The following is a 27,982-nucleotide window of genomic DNA, read 5'->3' as shown; positions in this document are numbered from 1 at the left end:
GCATTTCTGGATCTTGTTTATATATGTTTTCTTCTTTGCATGGTAGAGTTTTAACTAGCATTTGGGGATGCAGGGATGTACTGTGTTCACAGACAATGGTTTTCGGAAGTGTTCCTGAGCTCATGCAGTAATTTCCGCTACAGAAATTACTGCATGAGCTCGTGTCTGTTATTAATGCAGTGCCGTCTGAGGGCCCGAAAATCTTGGCCATCCAAATTGGTTTTCAGCCTTGACCCTTGCGTACAGAGATTTGCGTACAACGCATTTTCAAGAAACAATAACATTTCTCAGTTTCAACTTTGTAATGTTTTCTATTGAATAAAGGGTTTAAATGATTTGCACAGCTTTGCATTCTGTTTTTATTTCCATTGTACTCAGAGTCCCAACTTTTTTAGAAACAGGTTGGTAATTTACAAAGACAGTTGTGTGTAGAGATAAAAAAAAAGGGTGAATTGAATAGTGATTAATGTGAAAGCAGGTGAATAGTGTTAATGGGTTGAGTTAAATGTTCTGACTTCTGGAATTTAGCAAAATGTTTTTGTTTATATAATAATAACGTTCATCATCTCCTAACAAGGGCACATGTCAAGGTCTGGGTGGATTAGATAGTAAGCCAAAAATCAGTTCTCGTCATTGTGTTGGATGCAGGAGAAATGGGCAGGAGTAACATACACATCGTTGCAGACCAGGCACACCTCTTCATGGCAATGGTATTCCCTGATGGCAGTGGTCTATTTCTGCAGGACAATGCGCCCTGCCACACTGCACACATTGTTCATGAATGGTTTGAGAAACATGATGAAAAGTTCAAGGTGTTGCCCTGGCCTACAAGTTCTCCAGATGGGATGTGCTGGACCAACAAGTCTGATCCACGGCGGATCCACCTCGCAACTTACAGAACTAGAAGGATCTGCTGCTAATGTATTGGTGCCAGATACCACAGGAGACCTTCAGGGGTCTTGTAGAGTCCATGCCTCGGTGGGTCGGCACTGTTTTTGCACCACACAAATGAATAATAGCATATTTGGCATATGGACAATTTTTTGGCTCATCAGTGTATGTTGGCTATTTTAAGAGCTATGACACAAGAAAATCGTAAAAGTCATAGAAAAATCCAAATCTGGTTTATTTTGCTGGTTACTAAACTCTAATTTCCAGTGTCTTTTTGCAAAAATAAATAAATGTTCACAGCAATAATGTTTCCAGGTTCTACGACACAATAAGGACTGTGTAAAGACACGACCTGTCTGTAAACATCACATATGTGTGACATGATTATTAAACAATAATCATACAGCTGCAGATCTAATGAAAACCCAACATGGGGAATGAACGCACAAGGAACAAGTAAAAGAGTTTCCTTGGATTCGGACACCATACTGTAGTGGAACGGAGAAAGGCACACTGATGTTACTTAAAATGAATACTGCTTACTTGGAAATAACACTGTATAACACCAATGACTTAAGAATCAGGACACCAAAGTTAGCCGACTGAACCGGCCGAACAGTAAGTGCTCTACGTCACGGAGCTCTAATGAGACCTTGTGAGCTCGGTGCCTTTACGGTCCTTCACATTATAGGTAGGCTCGGCACAATCACATGGTGCAGAAAATAACAGCGTGGTGTGTCAATTCCCGCAACTAAGACTGCGGAAGAACAAATGCTCAACTTCTCAGCTGTTTTGGTCCTGTGACTCCTACGCTAAAACAGCGTGAAGCGAACCCGCGTACACGCGCAGGTACCGTGTGACCTGTCCTGCATCTCGCTCAAGTCAATTATGGGCAGTGCTGCGTGACGCAATATAATTTCGATGAGCCTGCATTTAATTCGGAGATGAATACTCGTCCCTATGTTATAATTACTATGTCAACCTTTCTATCTTTACCCTAGAATGATTGTGTCTTAATGCTTGGAAATCACATTCATATTTGAAGCAGAGCATATTGGGAGCAACTTACACGAAATTTTGCATTCGCAGATATGAAACTTTCTTAAGCTTCTGGAGTATGTCGATCACGCATTACGTATTATCTGCTCCCAGAGAACAGGCTTCATGAAAATGTAGCTTCATTATTCAATTAAAGATCAATCTAAAATGTAGAGTTTTAAAATGTAATGTCTGATAAATCAATCAGTAATGCTCACAGCATTTTACGAAATAAAAGATAATGGAAGATTAATGTAAGAGAAAAACAACACTATTATGTTTCTCTCTTTAAACTTGCAGTATTTGCTGACATTTTTCATAAACTGCAGGCCATGCTACAGTAACAAAACATTAGCTCCCAGTGTGTTGATGCTATATGCAGTTCCCAATTAATCTATTTGAGATCAAATGGTTACTATGTAAAATGAAACCACATGGGCGTTTAGTCTGTGAAACTGCGAATTATCGTTGACAAATTCAATGTGCTGGTATTTATTATAATAATCAATGTTATACTATTTTATATTTATATTCAGTTATTTTAAATACTGTGATCATAATATTTTATCATGCAGACATTGATTCAGTTATGATCTAACTGTTCAAAATGCACAATTGGCCAGAGTAACATGTTCTCTACAAGTAGAGCAGAACCTGCGTGTAAAAACACATGACCAGAATGTAATCTCCACATGCACAGAAGCTTCAGAAAGCTAACGATCACAAAAGAGTTGAAAATATTTCAAGAAAACAAAGGTTGTTAACTGTCATATGTACAAGTAATGTCGAAAAGGATCGTGGTACAATAATACTACTTACAATTTACACATTCGTTTAACCTTTCCTATAAACATGTAAAAAAAGAAAACAATTAAAAATATCTACAAGGAAATTACAAAGACAAAATAATGTATTGGTTTTTGGACGTTTCTGACTTTGTGGGCAGTTGGACATATGGTCAATGTTGTCACATCATGGCACATCTGGTCATAGAAAAGTATTCATTCCCAGCTTGCTGTCGGAAGACACCTGCAGTGAATGTCAGACAGAGGCATTTGGCGGTGGTGCCAGGAGGTGCTTTATGTTTTTGTTTTCGACTCACTGCTGCATGCTGGGAGTAGAAGTTCTTAGGCGCCTGAGTCTGGCACTTATCCTTTTGATCTCCGGCAGGTAATTGTCAACAGTAACAATGTTCTCAATATGAGCTTAGGAGTCCTGAGGCCTGCTGGAATGGGTTACTGTGACCTTTGAACCCCACATATGGCAAGGGCGCAGTCAACCTATCCCCCACGGAGGCAGGTTTTTCTCCCTGGTACTCCACCCAGGTCAGATTGATGTTTCGTTGCTCCCGCTGCGGAGACAGTTAGAGAGAGTGTCAGAGTCAGATAGTGACTGAAGTATTATCAGGCATTATGAGTTAGAGATCCAAAATGGCCTCCGGTGTCCATCCACCACTTACTCTGAATCCGAGGGGTCCTGGATGCCGTTAACCAATGGCGACATCGTAGCCCTCGGCGCTGTCATGGCAACCCCATTGCATGGGTCCCACGGAGACGACGTGGGGCGCTGCGGTGTGTGCAGCCGGGGCGGGGGTTTGACGAGGACACCATTGCCCCCAGTTGCAGGGCGCAGACGGGGGGAGGCAGGGACCGGAGTAACCCTGTGGGAGATTGTGCGGGGCTCATAGTCACTCAGTTTCTCCCGCAGGCGGTTCTTCATGTTCTTATCGGCAAGCGGTGGAGGATATGTGATCTTGTTCTTCAGAATGCCTGGTTGCAAACGTACACACGCAGAAAGTCAAAGCACAACACACTCAGTCAGGCACACACAGCGGAACACACTGTTTGGTTCTTGTTTAGAACGTCTGATCTCCCTCTCTCACCCCGTCGCTTCTCTGTCAGGTTGCTGTCAGGTGAGCTGGGAGGCGCGCTGTCGCTCCGGGAGGGATTTTTGTCCTGATGGAGCTCCACGTTGACTTTGGTTTCCACGCGCAGCGTCTCCATCCCTCGGGGCTCCTCGCTCTCGCTCGCTGTCGGAGGCTCCACTGGCAAGTGAAGCTTCACTTGATTGGCCACTGTATCCACTGCAAAAGAAAAATAACCAGTCCAAAGAAAATTGACTCATTAGTTTCATGTCACACTGTGTGTGTGTGTTGAGGTGTGTGTTACTGTGACCTTTGTGTGTGCTGTGACCTTTGTGTGTGCTGTGCTGGGGCTGTCTCTCGTTGTTCCATCTATGCCTGTGGCTCCCTCCGCCGTCCTCACTGTCTGAGGAGCGGGAGGAGGCGTAGGAGCCACTGCGCCCGTCCACTGAGAGCTCGCTATCTGAGTCCGAATCTGTTAACGTGGAAACGGAGGGGTCATTACCTACACCCGGGGTGTCTGAAATACGTTGAGCGTTGAGATCAGAGCCAACACCCATTGCAAATGAGGTTGGTAAATAACAGCCGTACCGTCTCTCCTGGAGTGCTTGCGCAACGAGACGGATGAGTCTCCGTCCCCCCGGGAACTCTTTCTGGCCGAGCTGGAGGATGCGGCGCGCTTCCGGGTCGAGTCGTTCCTGGCCTGGCTGCTGCCGAGGCTGTGGCTCCGGGCTGACCTGACGGCGCCGTCCAGAGAGACGGTGGACTCCCCGAAGGCGGTGCGGTATAGACCGTCCTCCTCTGGACGCGGGGGCTTCCCGTTTAGAGAGCGCTGGGGACAACGCGAAGAGCCCGGAGGGAACGGTCACCATCGACAAGCAATCGGATGACCAATTTTTTGGGCCAAATCTTTTTTTTGCGGCGGACGTACCGTGAGCAGAGTGGCGCGGTTGGCAGTGGAATCCCCCGCTAGTGGCTTCTTCCCCGTGAGGACGTTCTTCAGGTTAGTCCTCACCTCCTTGTTGAAAATACAGTGGAAAAAGAAGATGCACACGCCCTGAGGGAGAGAGAGATTCGAAGAAAAACAAAAAAGAGAGGGAGATGGAGAGAGAGAATCACACACCAGATGAATACAACCACCCTTGAGACACGTCAGCGGTTTTAAAGTGCTCTCATTGGACGAGGCATAAAGAGGAGCACCTGAAGGCAGCTGAAAACGGCAAAGAGGTAGTGGAAGGAGAGGATGTCACTGTTGACAGCCATGAGTCCCAGGAGCCAGGTGGCGCTGAGGAGCAACAGGAGGAGGGAGGCCACGCGCAGAGAACAGCTGGAGGGGAAACCGATTGCTCGTTATTCGTGTAACCCGGCCCAACGTGGTCTAACCACCTTGAATACGTCCGACTACTCACATCGCTCCAGACTTCTCGAACGTCAACTGCCTCTTTCCGCATGAGGCCTTGGCGGCCAGGAAGAACAAGGCAATGTTGACCTAAGGTAGACACAACGCAGGTACGGTGGGTTGGATTCCTGGGCCGCCCACGAATTAAACAAGCCTCCCCACACGACTGTATATCACTTTGGATAAAAGTGTCTGGTAAATAGCTTATATTTGATCATGAATGTACATAATTTAATTCTGGTTCTCCATAATGTAATTAACCAATAACGGCAGAGAGGGTGTGGATTATGTCCATGCCTTTTCATAGGCACAACTCTACCCCATTCCTGGATTCCAGCACACATTCAGTGTTCAAAAAGCCTGGTTTATAACTAGTATGTGCCATTTGGCAAATACAGTACTGTATATTATAGTACAGTTCAGGGAAGTGTACTACATTACAGTATAGTACAACAGATGAACAGTGCCTGCACACATACTCACCAGTACCACAACAGCAATAGGGCCGGCGATACTCCAGATGAGTGTGTCGTGGACAGACAGCCAACAGAAGTCTAGGTTCCCATAGCCCTGAGGGTCCAACCCAACCGCAAGGCCTTGAACAGAGGAAAGACACCCACTGTCGTCACGTGGTTTGGTACGCACACAAGCGGCCTACGTCAGTATGTTCGCGTGCGTCCCTCACCGGTGATAACTGCGGGAACGCCCCAGCCGATGGCGTAGTAGAACCTCATGTGACCGTGGTTGACGTTGCGAATGTCGGTCAGCATGCGATAGATGTGAAGGCCCTCCACGAACATCCAGGCAAACGTACACATGTAGGAGTAGTGCAGCAGCAGGGCTACGACCGTACACAGGAACTGAGGGACGGAGGAGTGGGTGAGTTATGACTGGTTGAGTGACCGCTAATACAGCAGGGCTACGACTGTACACAGGAACTGAGGGACGGAGGAGTGGGTGAGTTACGACTGGTTGAGTGACCGCTAATACAGTGCGTGACAACGTATAACGTCTCGGGCTAAATCCAAACACAGATGGATAGAAACAGAACTTGGCAGATTCCCAATCAAAGCCACTTTGGTGTTAAGGCAGAGTCAACCTAAGTATTTTGTCATTTTTTGGGGTATTCTAACAAAGGACGCTATTGCTCAAAAGACGTACATTACTTTTCTTTTGTATTTAGGGGATATATTCTGTGGGAGATGACTGTCTGGTAGATTAAGCCGATTAGGCCACTGCCTGCTCACACAGGATTCTTGTAGCAGCTAACAAAGTGTGACATGTTAGTCGACCAGACTCTTGGCACGTTCGAACATTTGTCTGGAAATCCTTTCATTTTCAACAATTACAGTTCACCTCCCCAAAACAACAGGGGATTCCAGAAGAGCATTTAAAAAAAATATGTTTTTTAAGTGTGCCTCAGGGTTATGTCCTAGGGCCTCACCGGATTCCCAGTCTGGTTGATCCCGAAGATGAAGATGAGCTCTGAGAGGAAGATAGATGCCACCAGGTTCTTGTGGATGCTGTGGAGATTGGATCGGAGCATTCGGAGTATGGCTAGCAGGAGGAAGGTGATGAGGAGGGCTACCAACGAGGCAGACACTGTGGTGTATGTGATGATCTTCAGGGGAAGGACCTCTCCATGCTAACGAGGTACACACAAGACCATGGTGAAATATAAAATCACATTACATAAAATGAGCTCACCACACAGCAGCGTTGAGGCGGAAGGTGAGGAATGATACATGCTAATTTGGAATGAAGGGGAGAATAAGGTGGCCATGATGGAAATATCGGGCCAGGATATTGGGATTAACACTATAATACCCCCTAAGCTTACAAGTGCCATGGGATCTTTAGTGTTTGCAGAAATTCAGTACACTTGCTACTGTCCCATCCACAAAGCAGTGTCCACTTCACCACCCTGGAGCATTGAAATTCCTTCTTAAGGCCTGAGGAAAGTGTGCCACTCACTGACCCTCCAGAACCACATTCTAAAAGCACCTGGTCTCCCATCCGGGGAACGAACCAGAAGCAACCCTGCTTAGCTGCAAAGACCAGATTGCAGGGAGCTCTGCTGCTTGAATACCACTTTGGGTCCATAGGACAAGGACTGAGAGCCACTGTGGACAGTGGCAGCTATACCTCTCTCTTGGAGATGTCCATGAGCACCGCAAAGCTGGACATGTGATTGCATCGGCAGCTGATGTGGCTGCTGTTCCTGAAGACCAGGTCACAACCCCTGGCAGACCATCCTCCCGTCCCACGAACCCTGGACCGAAAACGAAAAATGAATGGTTCAGTCAGGGGAGGAGTCAGAGTGACACAGGCAGAAGGACTAGTAAGGATGGGACATTTCATAGGATTTTCTTTTGTAATTGTACATAACTAACCATTTTATAAACATGTACAGGACATTTATGACAATTATTTTGTATATATATTTATAGTATTTTGCCAAAACCTAAAGCAATTAATTAATTAAATATCAGTATCTAAAAACATAGAAAATGCAGTAATTGCAAAGTGCAAAAATTTTAAATTTCAACTCAATACATTGTTTTTAATGAGGTGGCCAGCATTTATAATGCTGGATAGCTATAAAAAGCTCTGGAAAACACCTGAGGTGTTGTGGAGGCCACAAGCAAGTATTACATATTTTCTTATTCAACAACAGTTTGGGAATTAAAATTCATTTTTATTTGAGGCCCCCCTCGAGGTCTCCCTAAGCCACCGCATACGTTGTTTATACCTGGAGCCGGCCTTGATTGGAATGCTTTTTAAGCATAGTATAAATCACATTATTACAGATTGTCTATAGATTTTCAGATTTTTTTAACTGTAAAATAAATATGATTCCATATATTGTTTTTAAGATTTATTTTGTTTACCATTGTGTACAGAATGTTCCTCCCCTATCTTGCCTGCAGATCTTTAAAAAGGATAGAAATCTGAAGTATGCAATTTTTGTTAAAATGCATGCAGACAGATTCATTATTTTGTTTGGATAGTCCCAAAACTGTGACCTTTCACTCCCTTTGCTGATAAATTATTTCCTGTGTCTGTGTATCATAGCTGCAGACGATCAGAGTGCACTGCACACACACACATGCCAGTCAGAGAAGGTCCAGAACCACTGCAGGGCCTCTTTGACTACAGACCTTTACTGAAATATCTTCAGATGGAATGATGTAATTATGCACTAGACCAGATTTTAAACACCATAATAATACTTTAAATATGAACATATTTGATTCTTCAATAAACAGAAATCAAAACAACATCTTGCAATTGGGTTGAACTCTGCTGGCAATATTCAGCCTTCATTTCAGGGTGGTTGTGGTTGTTGGATATCCATTTGGTTGATGCTTAGCAATGTGGGTGGATTGATTTCCTGCCTGTTGGGCCCTGTTCAGGGCCTCCCCAGGATAGGGCCACAGTGTCACTGGACCCCCCTGCCTCAGACCCAAGGACTTATGCTGCTATATTATTGTGCCAGGGGAGTAGGGTCAGTTCTGCTTCTCCACTGTAAATCCTTGTAAATCTAAGGAATGCACTTTCTAAATGTTCCCTGTCTCCTGCCCTGTTTAAACTTAGGAGGACATGAGGGCTTGGCCCACACCTCCAGAGTACCAGGCTCCAAAGACTAATTGCTGACCCTGTCCAAAGTCCTCCTGTTTGTGTTGCAGATCACAACCAAGAGGACCCCCGGTTGTCCCTGTCCTTGTCCATCTGGTCATGCTTCTGACCTGGATTAGGTTTAGTAGACTCTGGACTCAGCCCACATACATTATTTTATTATTACAATGTGTACTCTTAGAATGTTCACCTGGCACAGCCAGAAGAGGACTGGTCACCCCTCTGAGCCTGGTTCCTCTCCAGGTTTCTTCCTAAATTTCAGCCTTCTTAGGGAGTTTTTCCTAGCCACTGAAATTCAACATCGATGTGGTTTACTCCCTGGGGTTTCAGGCTGGGTGTTTTGCAAAAGCACTTTGTGGCAACTGCTGTTGTAAAAAGGGGCTTTATGAATAAATTTGATAGATTGACTGAAAACACCAAAACTAGCCACCATTAAGTTGCTGGCAGCTCAGTCGTCACTATTGTTGGTGTTTCAAACTTCCTTGTTTTAACACTGTAGCTAAACTCTACTGTAAACCTATTACCTAAATGTTATGATATCAATGTATGCTTACGAGATGGAGTGATTCCAGTAGACACAGACAGGTTTGGTCCTCTCCTCTGTCTCCAGCAGTTTGTAGTCCAGTATGACGGGTTGCGACGGATGGGTGGTCAAAGGCAGACCCTCATTGTAAACCACAGTGCTCACAATAGGGCTGTTGATGACGGGCCTCATGGGAAGTCTAAACCACACATACATAGGCAACACATCACAATGACTGTTGTTGAGCATGTCTGCTGTGATTTATCGGGGGAAGCGGAAACGTTTTTTTTTATCGGGGGGAAAGGTCAACGTTCCATTTTCGGGGTTTGCTTTTACCGAGGGTGACCCATCGTACGGGACTAATCACAACGATGAAGCATGAGGATGATAGCATTTAAACATCAAACATAATAAAGTCGAGTGAAAGGATGATGAGACAGTACTAACTGATTCCATACACGGAAACACAATGTAATTACAGGCACGCTATACAACAGAAATGTCATGGTTACGGCGAGGAACAGTCGACATATTAGACACGCTAGAATATAAATATTTGGACGCACAGTCCCTAAATAATAGCCACAATCTCTAGTGTGTTTATGGTGAAGTGCCGCGGCATGTTGCACGACTGTGGAAACGTAAACAATACCTCAGGCTCCGGCGATCGGCGTCATAGTTCTCGGGCAGGAGCTGCCCCAGGGTACGATAGATGATCACCACGGCAACAGGGAGAGGGCCTGGGATTTCAGCGTGACGCCTCCTCTTGGGGGACGCACGGTGTCCCGCGTTGGAGGGCTCAGCGGACTCTGTCTGGAGAGGAGGGGCTCCAGGGGCCCCCGTTACAGAGTCGCCCGTGGCCCTGGCTATTGCTGTTGGTACGTCGGTGGGCGTTGTGTCTTTGGCCGGTGCCATTGAGAACGCTGACAAAATCCACATCATGACAATAAATGAATGAAACGAATTGACGACACATACCGGAAACACATAAGACGGAGTCGGTAAACTGTACAACAGCCCAGTTGATTGTGAATTGCTATGAAAGCTGCCCAATAAACCAGAACCACATTCACTCCTTTTGGCTGACCTTTAACCTCCTCTGACTGCTCCTTTTCTGTCAGGAAATCTGGGAAGCGTACTGAGGCTTCAATCTCTTTGGGATTGGACAGGAAACCTTGAGAACTTGGAATTTGTGTCTGTTCTGGCTTGGACGGGTCCAAATGCACCACAGAGACCACTGTGAGCAGGGAAAGAGAGAACGGTATCTATGATGCCTGACACAGATGAATTATTTCTATGACTGCACATTAGTTCACCATGTAGACGAGAGTAGTGTGACTGAGATGTAGCGTGACTGATAGTGTGATTGCAGCTGTACTCACTCATGTTGTCCGTGACAACGGTGAATGGATTCAGGTAGGTCTTCCTCATGTTCTGGGCCAAGGTGTGGGCATACTCCTCAAAGCTGTGCAGCAGCAGCGCCGTGCCACCTTCGGAATGCTGGATCTGCTCCCAGTGTCTCCTGTTGGCAGGGTCCAAGATGGCGCTGCACGCTCGGACGATGTTCTGGACAGTAAGCACATATTGGTCACCTACTGTTGTTCATATCCAGATTATCCAATACCTACCTACTATGTAGTATAAGTTCTATCTTGTGGCAAAATTAGTAACTATGAATCAAAATAAAAACCAAGGGAGAGAGCAGTGAACACAAAACATGAAACATGAAAACATGAACACCGTAGCTCTTCAGTAACCAGTCTTGTCAATGTACAGTACCATTCCAGCATTTACCAGTAACAAATAATATCATTATGTCTCACATATGAAACATGTGAAATCAAAGCCAATGATTCAGAGTGAAAGAAAACAAAAGAAGGAAAGGAGAGCTGCTCTGTGAAGGAAGAGGGGTCACCATACAGGCGTCCGCAAAACAGCACCTGTGCAATCTGGCCTCGCGCCCAACCACCCCTGGGGAACTGAAAGACCCATTGGCCCAATCCCCAATAAACTCCATTCTGATTGGTCCTTGACCCCCTAAACCCTTGCAGCTGCACCTTCTGGCCTCTATCACACCCCAATACGCTGGGCTCAGCGCCAAGAATGTACACTGTTAGCCGTTAGCGCAGTGCGGTCATGGCCTTAATAAGGCTAATAAAAAACACGCTAATCATTTCGCGGTATTACTTACACTTAATCCCTCCCCGGTAGGCTCTAGATCACATTCCCTATAGGGGCGGGGGGGGGGAATTCCAACTGGAAAAAAAGTATCTTAACAAACCGGTACTCGCTATAAGCAGGATTTGAGGTGACTATTAGTGACTTAAACTAGCGGGATCCTTAAGCAGTTAAGCTGTTTAGCTGAACAATGTTGGCTATTCTTTGAAGCACGTCTCAGAAACTGTGGTATGAGAGAATACTAGGGTGGATGTATGGACCTGGATGGAGAATCTGTGTATTTGATGGTATTTCTATGAGTCGGAGTGAGTTAAAACCTCCGTAAGAGGAGGGTTGCTGATCGTTTTCCCCTAACCACCCTGTCTTTATTATCACATCGTCACGAGAGCCGAAGAAGAGCGCTGAACGGCCGGCGATGAAGGCGTCTTTAAGAAATGAGGCCCACCTCATGGAAGTGGATGTCCCTTGTGGCGGCCATGTCGAAGCCCAGCTGCTGGCTCTCATACTGCAGCAGTCGTGTCAGGACGCTATACGCCGTCTTCACGTCACTGCCCTGGAGGGAGGCCGTGCGGTTGGTAGCGCTCCGCAGCATGCTGGCCAGGGCCTTTGACCTCTCGCCGTCCATCCTGGAGCTGTTGAGATGCAGTTCCTCGTCCTGCGGGTCAAAGGTGGGGAAGAGATCAGACAGGCGTCTCAGTGGTACAGGGCGGTTTTAATTTCAACGGGGTCGGTGTTTGGGTTCGAACGAGGTAGTCATTTCAGCGTGCCTCTTTTTTCAGCTGAGAGAAGGTGAGCGAGGTGCAGTTGAAGAGATCGGGAGGCAGCCAGGCGTTCTCGTCGCTGCAGTGGCGGATGGCTGTGCCTGTTGGTGAGGGGCGGGGGTCAAGCATGGGTGGAGGGCGAGGAGAAACAAAGGGAGAGTAAAGAATAAGGAGGAGACGGATAGTGACAGTTATCTGTTGACAATTTCTTGTTGTTTATTTTCCCCCAGGAATAACAACACAATACAAAGTCTGGTCAAACTGACTTACCAATGGATCCTTTTTGACACTTCATGGCAGCAGGCTGTCCAAACTGGGTCTTTGGCCACCAAATCCCACCATCAAAGGCCTTGGGACAGCCCTCATATACAACTAGTGGATAAATTCACAGATCAGTCGATTAATGAGGAAGTGAGTTAATTTGGGAACTTGCAGGCCATGCTGTTATTCACTTCGCTGTGTATTTGTGTTGGTACTTTAATGTATTTACTTGCATTTCTGGACGACGGCACGTAACCAAGCATTTTCCGACAACCGCTATTAATAAAAAATGTGACAAAGAACGTTTTATTTTCATCTGAGATCGCCCTACCCATGCACCCGCTGGAGGTGACCTCAGCGAAAGGATTGTCACAGCCATTACACTGGCGCCCGATCACTCCCGTCCTGCACTGGCACTGGCCTGTGACGGGGTGACAGGAGCGCGACGTGGAGCCGAGCTGGAAACACTCGCAGGGGTAACATGTGTCCCCTCCCTCGGGCCTGTAGTAGTTATCCTGAGGGCAGAAGAGAGCTTGACCTGAGCATTTAACAGAGCAGGGAACGGATAAAACGCCAATGGGCATATCGGACATGGGGCGGAGGGAAATGGTACGCTAGGTGAATATTGTCCCCTACCTTACAGCGACACTCCCCAGTGGTCTTGTTACAGTCTCGGTAGAACCCTTTGCTGACATCACAGTTACACGGACCACAGATGGGGTTCCCCCACCAGCCGCGAGCACACGGTAGGTTGGCTCTGGAGAACCACAGAATGATTTGTCAGTCCACTTAGAACGTGAAAAATAACAGCAAGGAGCCACAAATGGAAATCACCAGCCAACTGAATGGAAGTTAAGCGTTGGTGTCAAAACCACCTTAAAGCTGTTTGACACCAACTGACACCATAGTTTACAGAGCCAGATTAGTTCAGAAGTTGATAGAAGGAACTGAGTGGTACAAGAGCGGTTCAGTGGGGTCACTGGAATAAGCTCTGAGCCAATAAGTATCGTTTGAAGAACCTGGCAAATAAACACCCAAACCTGCATCAACTCACAGCAGGTGAGAGGGTTTAATAATACAAATAAAAAGCTATATACATACATTTATATTGTGAGTGTTTTTAATCTTCAGTGATCTTGTTTCAGTGGATCTCGGTACTTACTGGTTCTGGCAGTACTCTCCATAGGAGCTGGGGCCACACTGGCAGCCATAGCCGTGGGGGGAGCTGGGCCGACGCACGCAGGTGGAGACGTGCTGACAGGGGTTCAGCAGACACGCGTCCACGCAGTCCCTACCAAAGTGCCCTGGGAGTCAAAATATTATATGAAGTCACGGGAACAACAATCAGCAATATCTCCAGCCGTAAAGTCCCACCTTCCCAAACATATCATAAGTTCAAAAGCTGAAATATAAGTATGCTGAAACAGACAGAGCAATACATATCCCTCCCCAAATGACCTGCAGCACACCTAAACCCTTGTGATTGATGGTGAGATCACTTTCAAAGGGGCGTGGTCGCTTTCTTTTTGGAGAAGCATGGGCAATCTCAATGTGGCGACCATCTGAACGAATTGCGCCTTTAATGTCTGCGCGCTCGACCCGGTCTTCGTAAGGTGTTTTCAACGGCAGAGAAGGATGTGTCGACCGGGGGTGGGCGGGGCTTACCGGGACGGCAAACGCATGAGTGTGCGCTCCAGTCGTCGGTGCAGCGGCTGTGCTCGGGGCACACGTTAGTGGCGCAGGGGTTAGCCACTTGGCAGCCCTCCTCCACCCGGATCCTCTGACCCTCGCGCATGTTGACGTTGGCCAGGTTGGTGGACGTCTCGCCCATCCGTACGCCCTGGCCACACAGCACTGTTAGTGTGGTCGCAACCAACCGGATGGTCTGTGGTGATTTCCCCCCCCGGGTGAACACAGCAGCGAAATGTGGTGTGTCGGGCTCACCTGCATGCAACCCTTTAGTCCGTTCTGGACCGTCCCGTCTTTCTTCATCAGCCCCCCCAGAAACAGACTCCTGAGCCTCAGGCCTGGCAGCTCGTTCCCGATCTCCACTGACCTCTAACCGCCCATGGGAATATATTATTATTGAGACGGTGTGTTTTGTGCATACAGATCCTATTGCACTAGATCATGTATTCCATTCATAAACACTAGAATACAACATTATCGGTCGGTCAGTGGGTGAGTAACCTGGCCAAGCTATGTCAACTCCTCGTTTTACAAAGGTTGAGGGCAACTGTGTGGGAGGGGACAGGATTTCCGGCGTCACATTAAATTGATGTTTGTATCTGCAGCTATGGAACTCAGCACCAAAACAAGGGGCGCCAAGGCATGCTAGTGGTCAGGAGTGTTTAGCAAGTAAACGAAAGGTTGCTGGTTCTAATCCCAGAGTCGACAACGCGACAAAACTCTGTCATTCTGTCCTCAAGAAAGACAGCTAAACTTAACTGCTCCCAGGATGTTGCAGTAAGAAAGAATGTGTTCCTGGCATACGATACCCATGAAAATAAAGGTAAAAAAAGTTTGAAACATGCTAACATTGAGTTAGTTTGGCTCTTAGTACCTGAAACATGCCGTAGTCAAGTGACACTAGGGCCATGTATTTGATGTCCTTGCCGTCTTTGATGCTCTTCAGCTCCACCAGGACGTGGTGCCACGCCCCGTCACTCACCCTCACCTGAGGGAAGTCCAGCAGGGCCACCCGCCTCACTCCCAGGAACACCTGGAATCGTACGTGTCTGCCACTGAGCTACAGTCAGGGACGGGGAGAGATGGAGGTCAGCAGCAGAGTGGAAAAAGCAGTGAGCAAGAGTTGAGAGGAGAGACAGAGGTTGAGAATGAGAGGGAAAGAGAACATGAGGTTTAGTGATTTAAATAAAGCTGTCATGGGATTGGCTTAATCTTATCATAACTTTACCCAGCCTCGCGACACTTGGAGGAACATGGAGGAAGGCACTGTGTGTGGACTCCAGGCTGACCCACAGAACTCACCAGGATGTGTATCTTCGAGAAGTCCCCGGCGTTGGCCTGCAGCAGGGTGCCAGAGCTCTGCCTGGTCCGGAACATAAGGCCCACGTACCAGGGCACGCCGATGGTGACCTCCGGCTCGCGCCACCACACCAGGGCGTGGCCATCGAACTGCTGGGGCGACGGCATGACTGGAGGGCAGGAAAAAGAATGGGACACTTTAGCTTGGGATTTGACGTTTTACATGACGATATGAGGTTGATCTTACCATGAGAGCCCCGAATGATGTCTAGGCCTTGTTACGTACATCTTAACTACATTCTGACCACAAAGAGGAATGAGTTTTGATGTGAAGGGAGAGTAAAGAAGTTGTTGACACGGTAATTCATGGTTAGTGGGGGAAATGTTGAACTCATGCATGATTCCAAATCATGCTATTGTTTAATGTACATAGTGTTCAGGGCCGTCATCAATAATGGCTGATCCCTGGCGACGACTCCTTTGTAACATTGCAAAAATCTTAAACGAATGTTGCGGAATACAGAAAAGCTAATACGTACTTTTGTTACAAAGCCATGCTCTTCTCTCCGGCTACCCAGATAAGACACTAAATGAATTTACGTTCAATATCTCTGTTAGTCTAGTCTCATGTTTACTGGATGCAAAAGCTTTAAGCATATTAGGCGGCACATTGGCTTTATGTTAAGGCTGAGGTTGATCTCAAGTTTTCACCGTTGTAGGTTAATAAGGTTGAACCATTAACCTACAAAGCATGAAATGGTCTTTCTCCTACTCCTGTTTCTAAACTGGTCCTGCTGTATGTAATTAATCACATGTGCACTACAGTCACAAGTCACAGGCTTTCTCCTATACCTATTTAGTTTGTAAGAGACACAGGGGGACTTAAGCTTTAAATCTTTCCTGAAGACTCATCTTTTCAGTAGGTCCAATGATTAAGTGTAGTCTGGCCCAAAGGTGAATGGCAAGGCACTACACTGACAAACCATGCTTGTTGTCCCTACCTGGTTGGCTCCCTTTTCTCCATTCAGATGCCCAGTCCCTGACCCTATTTCATGAGCTGAGTCACTGGGTTACTCGTGTTCCCCGTGTTGTGCTTAAGACGACCCATTATTTCATGATTGGATTGAATCACTGATGAGGTCTGTCTGTCTGTCTGATTTTTGCAACCCCTGGGGCTCATGCTTTGTTGGTCCTGTCCAACCAACAAGGCTACAGTGAACAACAGAATTGAAATGTCCTCACCTTTTTAGAGGTTGTTTTAGGAAGTGGGGGAACGTAAACTTTCACAAGTATATATCTCATTTGAGATGTGATTTCCTATTAACTTCATCAGAAAAGTGGAAAGGTTGGCTCACAAATCGTGTTTTCCTTTAAACTGCTATGCCAATAGGGGAAGCAATTCCTGACATAGTGTTTATCCCTAATGGAAGGTAAAAGAACAAACTACTATTCAATGTGCAGAAAATTTGTCAACTAAAGTATTGTCCCATGAACTGCTGTCCTAGGTCTATATACTGTGTTAGTTAAGTAGAAACAAACCATACACTGCTGGGTAATAATCAGGACACCAATGACATGTAGTAGTGGATTCTTCTTGCCCTTGTACTTTGTTTGCTTGAGGGGTAAGTGAAAACAAGGTTACCCTATTACATCCATCAATCAAGCCAAGCTGATTACCTAAAGCAGGGCAAGGTTTAGGTTCTGTCTGCGTGTGAGTGTGTTTGTGGAATGTAGGAATGTCAAGATTTACAGGAAACTCGGCCACATTGACCTTTACTGTCTGTTTCCTCAAGAGTAGCTTTGTGGAGTGTGACTGCAAAATTAGGGACTCAATTAATAATGAAACATACAATAAAACACAAAAACATAGCTCCAAATGCAGAGTGATGACACGAATACAGGATTTACAGACACAAATGGGGAAAACCTCCAATATTGTCCTGTAGATACTTTTCCCAATATCCTCTACCTTGTTCACAGTTCTTCCCTCCATAGCCCAGGGGACAGTCACACGAGTAGGTGCTCCATTTGTTCACACATACTCCTCCATTCAGACACACACTTTTAGTGCAGAAGTCCTTCTTTGCTGTACAACCTGAATACGGACACAAAAGACAAACAGTAATCAGTGGCAGACAGAATTGCCAAAATAAAACATAAGTATGCTATGCTGAAACCGTACAAAATACACTGTAATTTATACATTTTCCATCTGTTATTGAATGATAAGCAACTTAAATTAAAAGCTGATAGTCAAACCCAAAGTTCTGGAACACAGAGGAAAGAAAACACATTTTGAGTTTACTCGATTATATACCGTACAAATTCACCGATCAGCCATAACATTATGACCACTGACAGGTGAAGTGAATAACACTGGTAATCTATATAAATATATACACCGATCAGCCATAACATTATGACCACTGACAGGTGAAGTGAATAACACTGGTAATCTATATAAATATATACACCGATCAGCCATAACATTATGACCACTGACAGGTGAAGTGAATAACACTGATAATCTATATAAATATATACACCGATCAGCCATAACATTATGACCACTGACAGGTGAAGTGAATAACACTGATAATCTATATAAATATATACACCGATCAGCCATAACATTATGACCACTGACAGGTGAAGTGAATAACACTGATAATCTATATAAATATATACACCGATCAGCCATAACATTATGACCACTGACAGGTGAAGTGAATAACACTGATAATCTATATAAATATATACACCGATCAGCCATAACATTATGATCACTGACAGGTGAAGTGAATAACACTGATAATCTCGTTATCATGGCACCTGTCAATGGGTGGTATATATTAGGCAGCAAGTGAACATTCTGTCCTCAAAGTTGATGTGTTAGATGCAGGAAAAATGAGCAAGCATATGGATCTGAACGACTTTAACAAGGGCCAAATTGTGATGGCTTTATGATTGGGTCAGAGCATCTCCAGAACAGCAGCCCTTGTGAGGTGTTCCCGGTCTGCAGTGGTCAGTACCTATCACAAGTGGTCCAAGGAAGGAAAATCAATCCATGCCTCAATGGGTCAGGGCTGTTTTGGCGGCAAAAGGGGGACCTACACAATATTAGGCAGGTGATCATAATGTTCTGGCCGATTGGTGTATTTAAAAAGTAATTTGGATGCTCATCAGCCTGATCTTACACTCACAATATGAGGTAACATTGTACAATGTAAGGATTGTAACAGACCTGCCGCAGTACCGTTGTTGGCTACATAACTGGCCATGTCCACAAGCTCGCTGTCAATAGTCAGGTCTCTCATACAGCCCACAAAGTCTCGATTCTGGACGGGGAAATCCTCTGGCAGGTTGGGAACACCACCCAGAAGTAGTGGTCCGGTGAGGTCCAGGGACCTAGAGAGAGACAACACAGAACAACCATCAGCTGGGTCTGAACTCTGGTTAGAGTTATAAGCATGATTGGAGTGACATTACAGTCCGGCACCCCAATAAGGCCACACCCTCACTAGAACAAGTGAAGTAAAATCATATTTTAGCAATATGCCCCCCGCACAACAATAGACAGAAAATACCCAAAGGCACACAGCAAAGGGGCCAGTGTTGATTATTCAGAGTGACATTTCTAGCATTGATTGACATGTTTTAAAGTGCTGATACACAATGTTTGTTTTATTCAAACAACCACATATCTGTCACTAACAGATACAGTCATGTGTGTTAACCTTACTATTCAAACAAATCCTCAGCGTTAACTGACAACAATGAAAAGAACAAAAGCCCTGAAGCCCAAGGCAAAAACATGCCTTTTGCCAAGATTTGAAATTAATCTGGTTTAAACAATTTTGTATCTCATTTAAACAATTTTGTATTTCAATCTTAATCTCCAATTTTTACCAAAAAAGAAATGACTTGGGCTTTAGGTCTTCCGTAGAAAAGTGTCTCATATATAGATTTGCAATTTCGAAGAGCGTCTTACATCTATACACTAGGAAAGTGTTATTTAAAAAAATCCAAAGCTTTAGCTTTTTTTGCTTTCCTCATACAACCCCTTAACCTCTGCATCAAAATTGCTACTGATCAGAATGGCTAGCGCAACAGGCACACATAACATAAGTAAAACATTCACAGCTTGCATGTAATAATATGCCCTCTATTGTAAGTCTTGTGATTTGCTAATACCCAACAAACTTGTCCAAAGCAGTTTTATGAAAAACGGATTTAAGACATGGGGATTTCCACAAGAATATTACAAAGAAATCAAAAGTTGAAAGAGGCAATCAGGAGCTACTAGATGCATTTCCCGACCAATCAATGAATTTTATTTATCCACTGAGTCATGAAGAATATAATGTATAAATGTCTCATGAGCTCAGTTAAACTGTTGCACCAAAAAAGAACCCACAATACAAGCGTTTTTTACTCCAACATTTGTAAAAAATAAAAATATATATTTAATACAGAAACAGGGGTAGAGAATCCCCTTTGTTATTATTTTAACTGCTGTGTTCCCCTTTAAGCCTACCAATACTTATGTACTCTAGGTTCTAATTCTTCTGTATGCAAGGATGTAACATGTCAAACCAAATGGCAGTTGCAGTCACAGCCTTCTATTTAGCCTGTTGTGCAGTTTTGCATGATGAGAGAACAGCTAAAACATGCCGAACAGTAGACTTCACCAAACTCTATCAGACTTTGAACTCACTTCTTCTGTCCTGTCTGCGTGCCTTGGGCAGCACAAGAGTAGTTCCCGATCTGGCCACCAAAGTGAATTGCCATGGCGATGTCGCAGTCATCCACAGAGACAACAGCCACCTTCTCACCCGATGGCCCATGGGGGATGCCAAGGCGACCAATGTTGGGCTGAAAAGATAGGGTGGTCATAAGAAGTGTAAGGAACACAACTACTAAACCATTGCAAGAATATCTTACCCATCCAAAAATGAGTCAAAATGACGTATCTCTTAGATGGGGAACAGCTTCAGACTAATTCATGGTCTGACAGACTGACAATTTCATTCATTTGCATTACTGAGACATGCACATTTTCAGTTTTCTAAGCGCAGGACCGTTTGTTTGGATGTCTATTTGGGAATTGCAGACTTAACCCTTAAAACTCCAGCATGAAGATTATTCTTTGCTCAACCGAGGTACCATTGACTGAGGTGCTAATCTGATTATATGAGGTCCACTGGTGTTGGGAGAGAATGAATTGTGTGTCAATTCCTCCAGTGGGACAACTGTTTCCACCAAGCGACGACAACCATTGGATAAATCATCAGCAAATGTCAGCCTGAAGCCCCCTGCAACTCAGTTCACTACAATGTCTGTTTACATAGTATATTATTTACAACACACTGACATTTTCCATTTAGTCGTCCTGAAACATCATTGTGTTTAGTGGCCTTATTTTCCCCTGTTTCTCTCTGTGTGTGGACCGTTTATCTTCTTCCTGTGGGGATGTGACAGAGCCAGAAGGAAGACACGTAGATGCCACTGCAGGTGTGACAACAGGAAGGGGTTCAATGTTGTGGAGCAGAGATAGTGGCTGTTTCTAGAGAGCTGCCTTTCTAAATGCCACTCATTACAATGAGTTCCCTCCTTAGTAGAAAAACATAGCTAAGGTTTGGAGTAGCATTGCGTGGAATAGAAGCCTGCGACAGTCCAAACATTTCAAAATCAATCATTGTAGCCCAGAAATAAATGAATACTAATACACTAATATCAACCTCTATGACATTCTAATCATCCTGAATGGGCCTGATCAATGACGGCATTCCAGCTGTCGAAGTTGCCCATTGGGTGTTGCTAGCATCCAATTTCAGCTAACTGATTACTCTAACGGGATGACATTCCACACAATGAGCATATCAGTTTCCCTGATGACATATTGGACTGTCTGAGATCAGCACGGCTCTGGGAGCCATACAGGAATCCGACAGTAATTTGATCTGGTCCTGCAATCTCTCTGCAAAGTCCGAGTTGATGAAAAATTCGGTCTTAGCAGCATGAAAACATCTCACTGCTGGTCTTCAACATTCACGCTGAGCTCTAACATTATGTAGTCAAACTGATTAAAAGACAAGCAAGACAGAAAGTTTAAAGCACAGATTTTGCCATTCAGTGTTGCAGTGATTTCTCCAACTCATGCCTAATAAGTGACAGAACTAGCCAAACAAACGTGTTTCCAAGATGAATGCGGCTTGCGAGGCTGTGACGTGGAAAGGCTGCGATGAATGCGGTTTGCGAGGCTGTGACGTGGAAAAAGATTGATACCACTGAAAACACCTCAGGTCAGGAATGAGGGACACCATAATAATTCCCTTTTTCTGTCAGTGGCATTAAGATCTTTGGTCGTCTGTCGTCGTGGGTCACCCAAGGGCTTCACTGCTCTCATTAAGCCCTGTGTCGGCTGTTAGAGGTAGTGTTTCTGCCAAACATCACTTTGGCTCATTCTCCACGCACTAAAGACATCATGCAAAACATCTTCAACAAAGACATCCAATGTAAAATATTCTGCTGTAGCAGAGTTTAGACAAATTAAAATTGCAACAAAAAAAAAGTGCACCATCTGCAAAAAAATATTCACATCAAAGAACTGCTGCTGTTTTCCCATTGGGCTGCAGAAACTTCCCCCTGGCTGAAATTAGACTATCCTCTCTCACTTGGTCATTTGTTCTGAACATGAGGGCAACACCATGGAACACAGATGTAGACATATCACTCATGTCTAAACCAGCCAAGCCTTGATGAATAGACTTTCACTTTGGAATGGTTTTTGACGAAATCCATAGCTTCGGCTTAGGCCTTGTGTACACCCCTTGGACAATAGGCAAGCATTAAGGACAGGACCTAAGGCCAGTTTACAACAGACTACAGCATGGTAATAGGCACTGTTATATAATTGTACCGAAGGGCCTTAGGTCTTGAGGAGTCCTGACTCATAACATCAGTCTGTGACATGTAGCTCTGTTGACGAAGATGCCTGAACATCTCAATTCAATCAATCCAATTCTGACTGCTCTGTAGAAGGGACCTTTAAGACTGATGCACAACGCTTAAACAATAAGGCACGAGGGGCTGAGATTTGATCAATATTGCACAGCTAAGAGCTGGTCTTAAGCACTATGCATCAGGTAATGCCGTTGTATACTGGCAGAATACCACAAACCCCTGAGATGCCTTACTGATCATATAAACAGGTTACAAATTCATTTATAGCAGTAAAAAGTGACATGAGAATTCAAGGCACCAGTTTATAATGTTTGGTTTGACCTTCTGTTTAAAGAACATAAACAAGTCTAATTATGCCAAGACTACAGAAAACTCTTAAAGTATGTCCCTTGCTCTTCCATATATAGGCAGCATTCCATTTGCATGATTTAACCATATCTAACCCAACAACTCAATTACATTTTTTCCCCCTCTCTTTACACACTTTCCAAAAAAACAGTCTCACAAATCAACAGATACTGTAAATCAAGTGTGTTCCGTCATCCTGAAAATGAAGAAAGCTGAAGCAGAAAACTAAATCCAAAACAATACCCTTTAGCATATATTCTATGAATGTGACCAATGACCTGAGTAAGGAAATTCCAAACTGTGTGTGTGTGTTCCTGTATTATCTGAATCGGAACTGAAGATCGTAAAACAAGAAAAAGAATGCAGCATTTGGCCAGTTTATCACTTTAACCAGAAGCTATATCTGACTTGGGGTTAAGTTTAAAGTATATCACGGTTAGGTTTAGAATCAGAGTTAAGTTTAGCCTTTAATGGTTAGGTTTAGAAGTTAGAGTTAAGTACATTTTAGTCATAAAGGTTAAGTTATTGAGATGAAGGATATGATTTTTAATGGGTTAAGGTTAGTAAATTCCCGGTCCTCACCTTGATAGTAAAACCTGTGTGTGTGTGTGACAGTTTCATGCATGCAGAAGTGTAACACAGATGATGGATGTCACGTCTAGGTGGACAATAGACAAAACAACTAGTTGTTTTTACTTTCTATCACTGAAATCAAAGGGTATGTCTAGGTGAACTTACAATACCATAGCTGAGGGCAATTGTTCTTTAACACTAACAGATGTAGTTTACAGATTAACACAGTTTTCTATCGACCACCTATGTGATCAAAGGCCAGAGCAATCAAACCACACACAAAACATTATACGACTTTACATATTTAATCTCTGTTAACATTAACACTAATGCTACTTGGTCAATACATCATAAACATTGACCCTGGCAAAACAAGAGATTGTAGCTTTAAAGCCTGGCTGGGCAAAAACTAAATTCACCCTAAAACAGGACATCGCCTTTTGGAAACCTTTTCTACTGGTTTCTGAAGTAAAAAATTTTCATTGGTTGGCCTATTTAGTGATGTGCAGTTAGTGATGTTTTTTTTTATGGTAGGCAAAAAGACCTACCATAGTTATACCTCATTTGAACCATACATGTACAAGTCATTATTGCATGTCAGCAATGACCCCCTATTTGGAATGAGAGGCCTTGTATGTGTAATCATGACATACAGCTCTGGAAAAAGTTAAGAGACAACTGCACTTCTTTCTTTCCTTTAAAAAGGGTCGAAAAGGAAGGTTTTGAGTGAGGAACAGAAGGGTTAAAATTAAGAGACCACTGCAAATTGAATGCTTCTGTTCCTGACTCAAAAACTTCCTTTTCAACTTTTTTGGAAAGGAAAGAAAAAGGTTCAGTGGTCTCTTAATGTTTTCCGAAGCTGTACATACTACACACAGACTTTACGGTTTGTTGTTCATCAGCAGTTGGTCATGGGCTACTCAGGGTATTATTGACTCAAATGAAGAAAATCATTTGAAGGATTTGTGCTTTTCACTGAACAATACAAAGATCTGATTCAATAAAAAGAGTTGAACTTGCCAATCATTGCTCATTATTGACCATGTTGATATCTAATCCAGCATGCAAAAGCACAAGATATTTACTAAAATGTAAGATTATAATAGCTTAATCAACCCACTAAAAATCTAATATTAAAGCTTTAAACGCTTTAAATTAGAATGTGTTCTTGGCTTACTAACGTCGTAAAACCAAAAAAAGTTATATTAGGTGCTGGCATAATTGCATTGTCAACAAAAAAGCATATCTTGAGGTAAATATTAGTATCCAGTTCTGCTGAAAAGTATTACACTAAAGTTTGAAATCAAAAGGCATGTGAGAATCTTTTCCAATAACTGATGAGACCTCTTAATCAAAAGACCAAATATGTTCACGAATTAAAAGGGCCCGGTCAGAACTTGCAGCAAAATGACTAAGTAAACGGCTGCTGTTGTAGTAGGACCCTGAGCAACACATGGTTGGCCAGAGAAAGACCCCACAGGGAAGGACCCCGCAGTGTTCATGTGGCTCCACAGGGGGTAATCTTAAGTGAGTAGAGAAAGGGCAGTACAAGGGGGTAATCTTAAGTGAGTAGAGAAAGGGCAGCTGCCTTCAGTGTCACAGGACGACACAGAAAGAAACCAGATTGGGGCAAGGGTGTTCAATATTAACAATAATCACCACATGCCCAGTCTCTTTTGAGTAGTTCTACACATATTGCTCCAGTTACGCTAGTTTCCCTCTGGCTTCAAACATAGAGCCTTTTCTGTGTAAAAGAACAGGTGGCTATGTTTGTAGGGTTGACCATATTTCTCAAAAAGAAAATTGGAAAAATGCTCATGAGGGGTTTGAGCTGACCAATCAGGAGTCTAGAGAAAGGTAAGCAGCCCAATCAGCAGTCAGTTAAAATGTATATTTCTGATGACCAGTAAATGCCCACACTAGTTTGTTGATCTGGAAAGTAATTATAGGTAACAGCATATTTCTTGGAAATCTGGAGAAATTGTGTAATTGTGTAAAATTAAGCATAACGATTTATTAATCATAATAATGACAAAATAAAAATAGTATACACCCCCCCCCAAGAAAAAATAAGTGATGTACAGTGAGGGAAAAAAGTATTTGATCCCCTGCAGATTTTGTACGTTTGCCCACTGACAAAGAAATTAGCAGTCTATAATTTTAATGGTACGTTTATTTGAACAGTGAGAGACACAATAACAACAAAAAAATCCAGAAAAAACATGTCAAAAATGTTATAAACTGATTTGCATTTTCATGAGTGAAATAAGTATTTGATCTCCTCTCAATCAGAAAGATTTCTGGCTCAAAGGTGTCTTTTATACAGGTAACAAGCTGAGATTAGGAGTGTACTCTTAAAGGGAGTGCTCCTAATCTCAGTTTGTTACCTGTATAAAAGACACCTGTCCACAGAAGCAATCAATCAATCAGATTCCAAACTCTCCACCATGGCCAAGACCAAAGAGCTGTCCAAGGATGTCAGGGACAAGATTGTAGACCTACACAAGACCGGAATGAGCTACAAGACCATCGCCAAGCAGTTGAGAAGGTGACAACAGTTGGTGCAATTATTCGCAAATGGAAGAAACATAAAAGAACTGTCAATCTCCCTCGGTCTGGGGCTCCATGCAAGATCTCACCTCGTGGAGTTACAATGATCATGAGAACGGTGAGGAATCAGCCCTGAACTACACATGAGGATCTTGTCAATGATCTCAAGGCATCTGGGACCATAGTCACCAAGAAAACAATTGCTAACACACTACTCCGTGAAGGACTGAACACACAGTCAAGGCAACAAAGGAGTGGCTCAAGAAGAAGCACATTAAGGTCCTGGAGTGGCCTAGCCAGTCTCCAGACCTTAATCCCATAGAAAATATGTGGAGGGAGCTGAAGGTTCGAGTTGCCAAACGTCAGCCTCGAAACCTTAATGACTTGGAGAAGATCTGCAAAGCGGAGCGGGACAAAATCCCTCCTGAGATGTGTGCAAACATGGAGGCCAACTACAAGCAACATCTGACCTCTGTGATTGCCAACAAGGGTTTTGCCACCAAGTCCTAAATCATGTTTTGCAGAGGGGTTGAATACTTATTTCACTCATTAAAATGGAAATCAATCAATAACATTTTTTACATGCATTTTTCTGGATTTTATTTGTTGTTATTCTGTCTCTCACTGTTCAAAAAAACCTAACATTAAAATTATAGACTGATAATTTCTTTGTCAGTGGGCAAACATACAAAATCAGCAGGGGATCAAACACTTTTTTCCCTCACTGTAGTCCGTCTGCCACATGCAAAAACATATATTTTCCTTATAAAATGTCCCTAACTGTAACGTTTAAGATGAATCAATGCTGCCAATTTCATTTTGCCCATCTATAACAATGTTACTTCCCTGGGACAGAATGTAAAATATTATTATACAAAATCATTCTATGTGCAAACATTTCAAGTCAATTACACTGAGATGCAATCAGATAATGTCTCAGTTTTATTTTTGTGAATAGTTAGGAACATAATTCCAAAATATAACTGACAGTACCTAAATTCTGGTGATTTTATTACCTATTTGTAATACAGTCTGCACTATTGTGTTTTCATGTTTAGCAGAGCTACAAACTTTTGAAAAACAACTATGTCTTTCCTGGAACATGGCACTCAGTAGGATCCATCTTTGAAGGTGGCCACAAACATTTTGGCTGCCAATAAACACAAAAAATCCTGCATGGTAGGAAATACTTCACTGTTTCAGGCCTTCCTGTTTAGTTTCACAAGATCCAGATAGCCTTTCAAAACAAAAGTACCAGTCTGAAATGGAATCTCAATAATCCATTCTCTTATCTTTGTCAATATGACAGTCCCAACTCAGCCCCAAGCCATTCTTGAGCTTCAAATCGACCCAAAACAAAGACAAGCGGTCTGTTCCCTTGACAACCCTTTCCAAGGGGCGGGGGATAGTATGGGTTCCCTACTTGAATGACCTCTGACCTTGAATTTGAGTACTGGCGGCTTATGAGGGCAATACATCTGGGATCATAACATTCTTATTGTACCGGTATCCTAGTCCCTTGTGATTAAAGGATTCCTAAACAATTATCCCCAAATGCATTGTCTCTTACCCTTACCAAATGTGTTATTCAAGTAGGCAACAAGAGCAAAGTAAACAGGGACACAGGAGTATTATTCTGTAAGTGACAAAATAGTACGATGAGAGGTTCGGCCTATTCAGGAGGTGTGCTCACCTTGTTGTAGTAGTGTAGCAGTAACCTATGCCACTGGCCATCACTCACCCCACCTAGGACAAAGGGTGATACTGTGGTTTTGTCTTCTCCTAAAGGGAGGGAAACAGGAAATAGGAAACAGGAAAGAGTTTAATCGACACAGAATACACACCGACTGGGTTTGATCCTTTTCATAGATACCTCCTCTCAGGACGTTCGCTCATTTCACTTTCTTTCATTTCACAACACTAAACCAAACTCTAAATGTGTTTTACCCAGTGGCAGCACCGGCACTTGGTTTGGAATGAAGCTGAAGGAAAGGACTAGGAAAGTT

The 27,982-nt window shown here is 43.8% G+C and overlaps 1 protein-coding gene across 2 annotated transcripts in view; it reads right to left on the bottom strand.

Moving 5' to 3' along the window:
• Window positions 1-1,098: 1,098 nt before the first annotated feature.
• The window catches only part of LOC105006380 (cadherin EGF LAG seven-pass G-type receptor 1), a 47,010-nt gene continuing 20,126 nt past the window's right edge, over window positions 1,099-27,982 (bottom strand). For both annotated transcript variants that reach the window (XM_010864882.3, XM_010864883.3), the window contains 30 exons: window positions 27,670-27,758; window positions 20,257-20,414; window positions 18,784-18,947; window positions 17,509-17,634; window positions 15,543-15,709; window positions 15,115-15,300; window positions 14,496-14,609; window positions 14,217-14,391; window positions 13,714-13,855; window positions 13,188-13,308; window positions 12,883-13,066; window positions 12,561-12,662; window positions 12,297-12,391; window positions 11,975-12,184; window positions 10,734-10,917; window positions 10,439-10,588; window positions 10,004-10,274; window positions 9,383-9,550; window positions 7,335-7,461; window positions 6,634-6,834; window positions 5,875-6,049; window positions 5,673-5,785; window positions 5,200-5,279; window positions 4,991-5,117; window positions 4,722-4,847; window positions 4,382-4,622; window positions 4,122-4,265; window positions 3,812-4,012; window positions 3,389-3,698; window positions 1,099-3,280 (listed from right to left, as the gene is read on the bottom strand). In XM_010864882.3, coding sequence (XP_010863184.2) covers window positions 3,256-3,280; window positions 3,389-3,698; window positions 3,812-4,012; window positions 4,122-4,265; window positions 4,382-4,622; window positions 4,722-4,847; window positions 4,991-5,117; window positions 5,200-5,279; window positions 5,673-5,785; window positions 5,875-6,049; window positions 6,634-6,834; window positions 7,335-7,461; window positions 9,383-9,550; window positions 10,004-10,274; window positions 10,439-10,588; window positions 10,734-10,917; window positions 11,975-12,184; window positions 12,297-12,391; window positions 12,561-12,662; window positions 12,883-13,066; window positions 13,188-13,308; window positions 13,714-13,855; window positions 14,217-14,391; window positions 14,496-14,609; window positions 15,115-15,300; window positions 15,543-15,709; window positions 17,509-17,634; window positions 18,784-18,947; window positions 20,257-20,414; window positions 27,670-27,758 — 4,676 coding nt within the window. In that variant the 3' untranslated portion in view covers window positions 1,099-3,255. The remainder of the gene's footprint in view (window positions 3,281-3,388; window positions 3,699-3,811; window positions 4,013-4,121; window positions 4,266-4,381; window positions 4,623-4,721; window positions 4,848-4,990; window positions 5,118-5,199; window positions 5,280-5,672; window positions 5,786-5,874; window positions 6,050-6,633; window positions 6,835-7,334; window positions 7,462-9,382; window positions 9,551-10,003; window positions 10,275-10,438; window positions 10,589-10,733; window positions 10,918-11,974; window positions 12,185-12,296; window positions 12,392-12,560; window positions 12,663-12,882; window positions 13,067-13,187; window positions 13,309-13,713; window positions 13,856-14,216; window positions 14,392-14,495; window positions 14,610-15,114; window positions 15,301-15,542; window positions 15,710-17,508; window positions 17,635-18,783; window positions 18,948-20,256; window positions 20,415-27,669; window positions 27,759-27,982) is intronic.

The sequence above is a fragment of the Esox lucius genome, chromosome 19 (genome assembly GCF_011004845.1).
Source record: "Esox lucius isolate fEsoLuc1 chromosome 19, fEsoLuc1.pri, whole genome shotgun sequence".
NCBI classification, from domain to species: Eukaryota; Metazoa; Chordata; class Actinopteri; order Esociformes; family Esocidae; genus Esox; species Esox lucius.
Note: the sequence above shows the minus strand (reverse complement) of the source record. Positions and strands in the feature narration are given on the sequence as shown.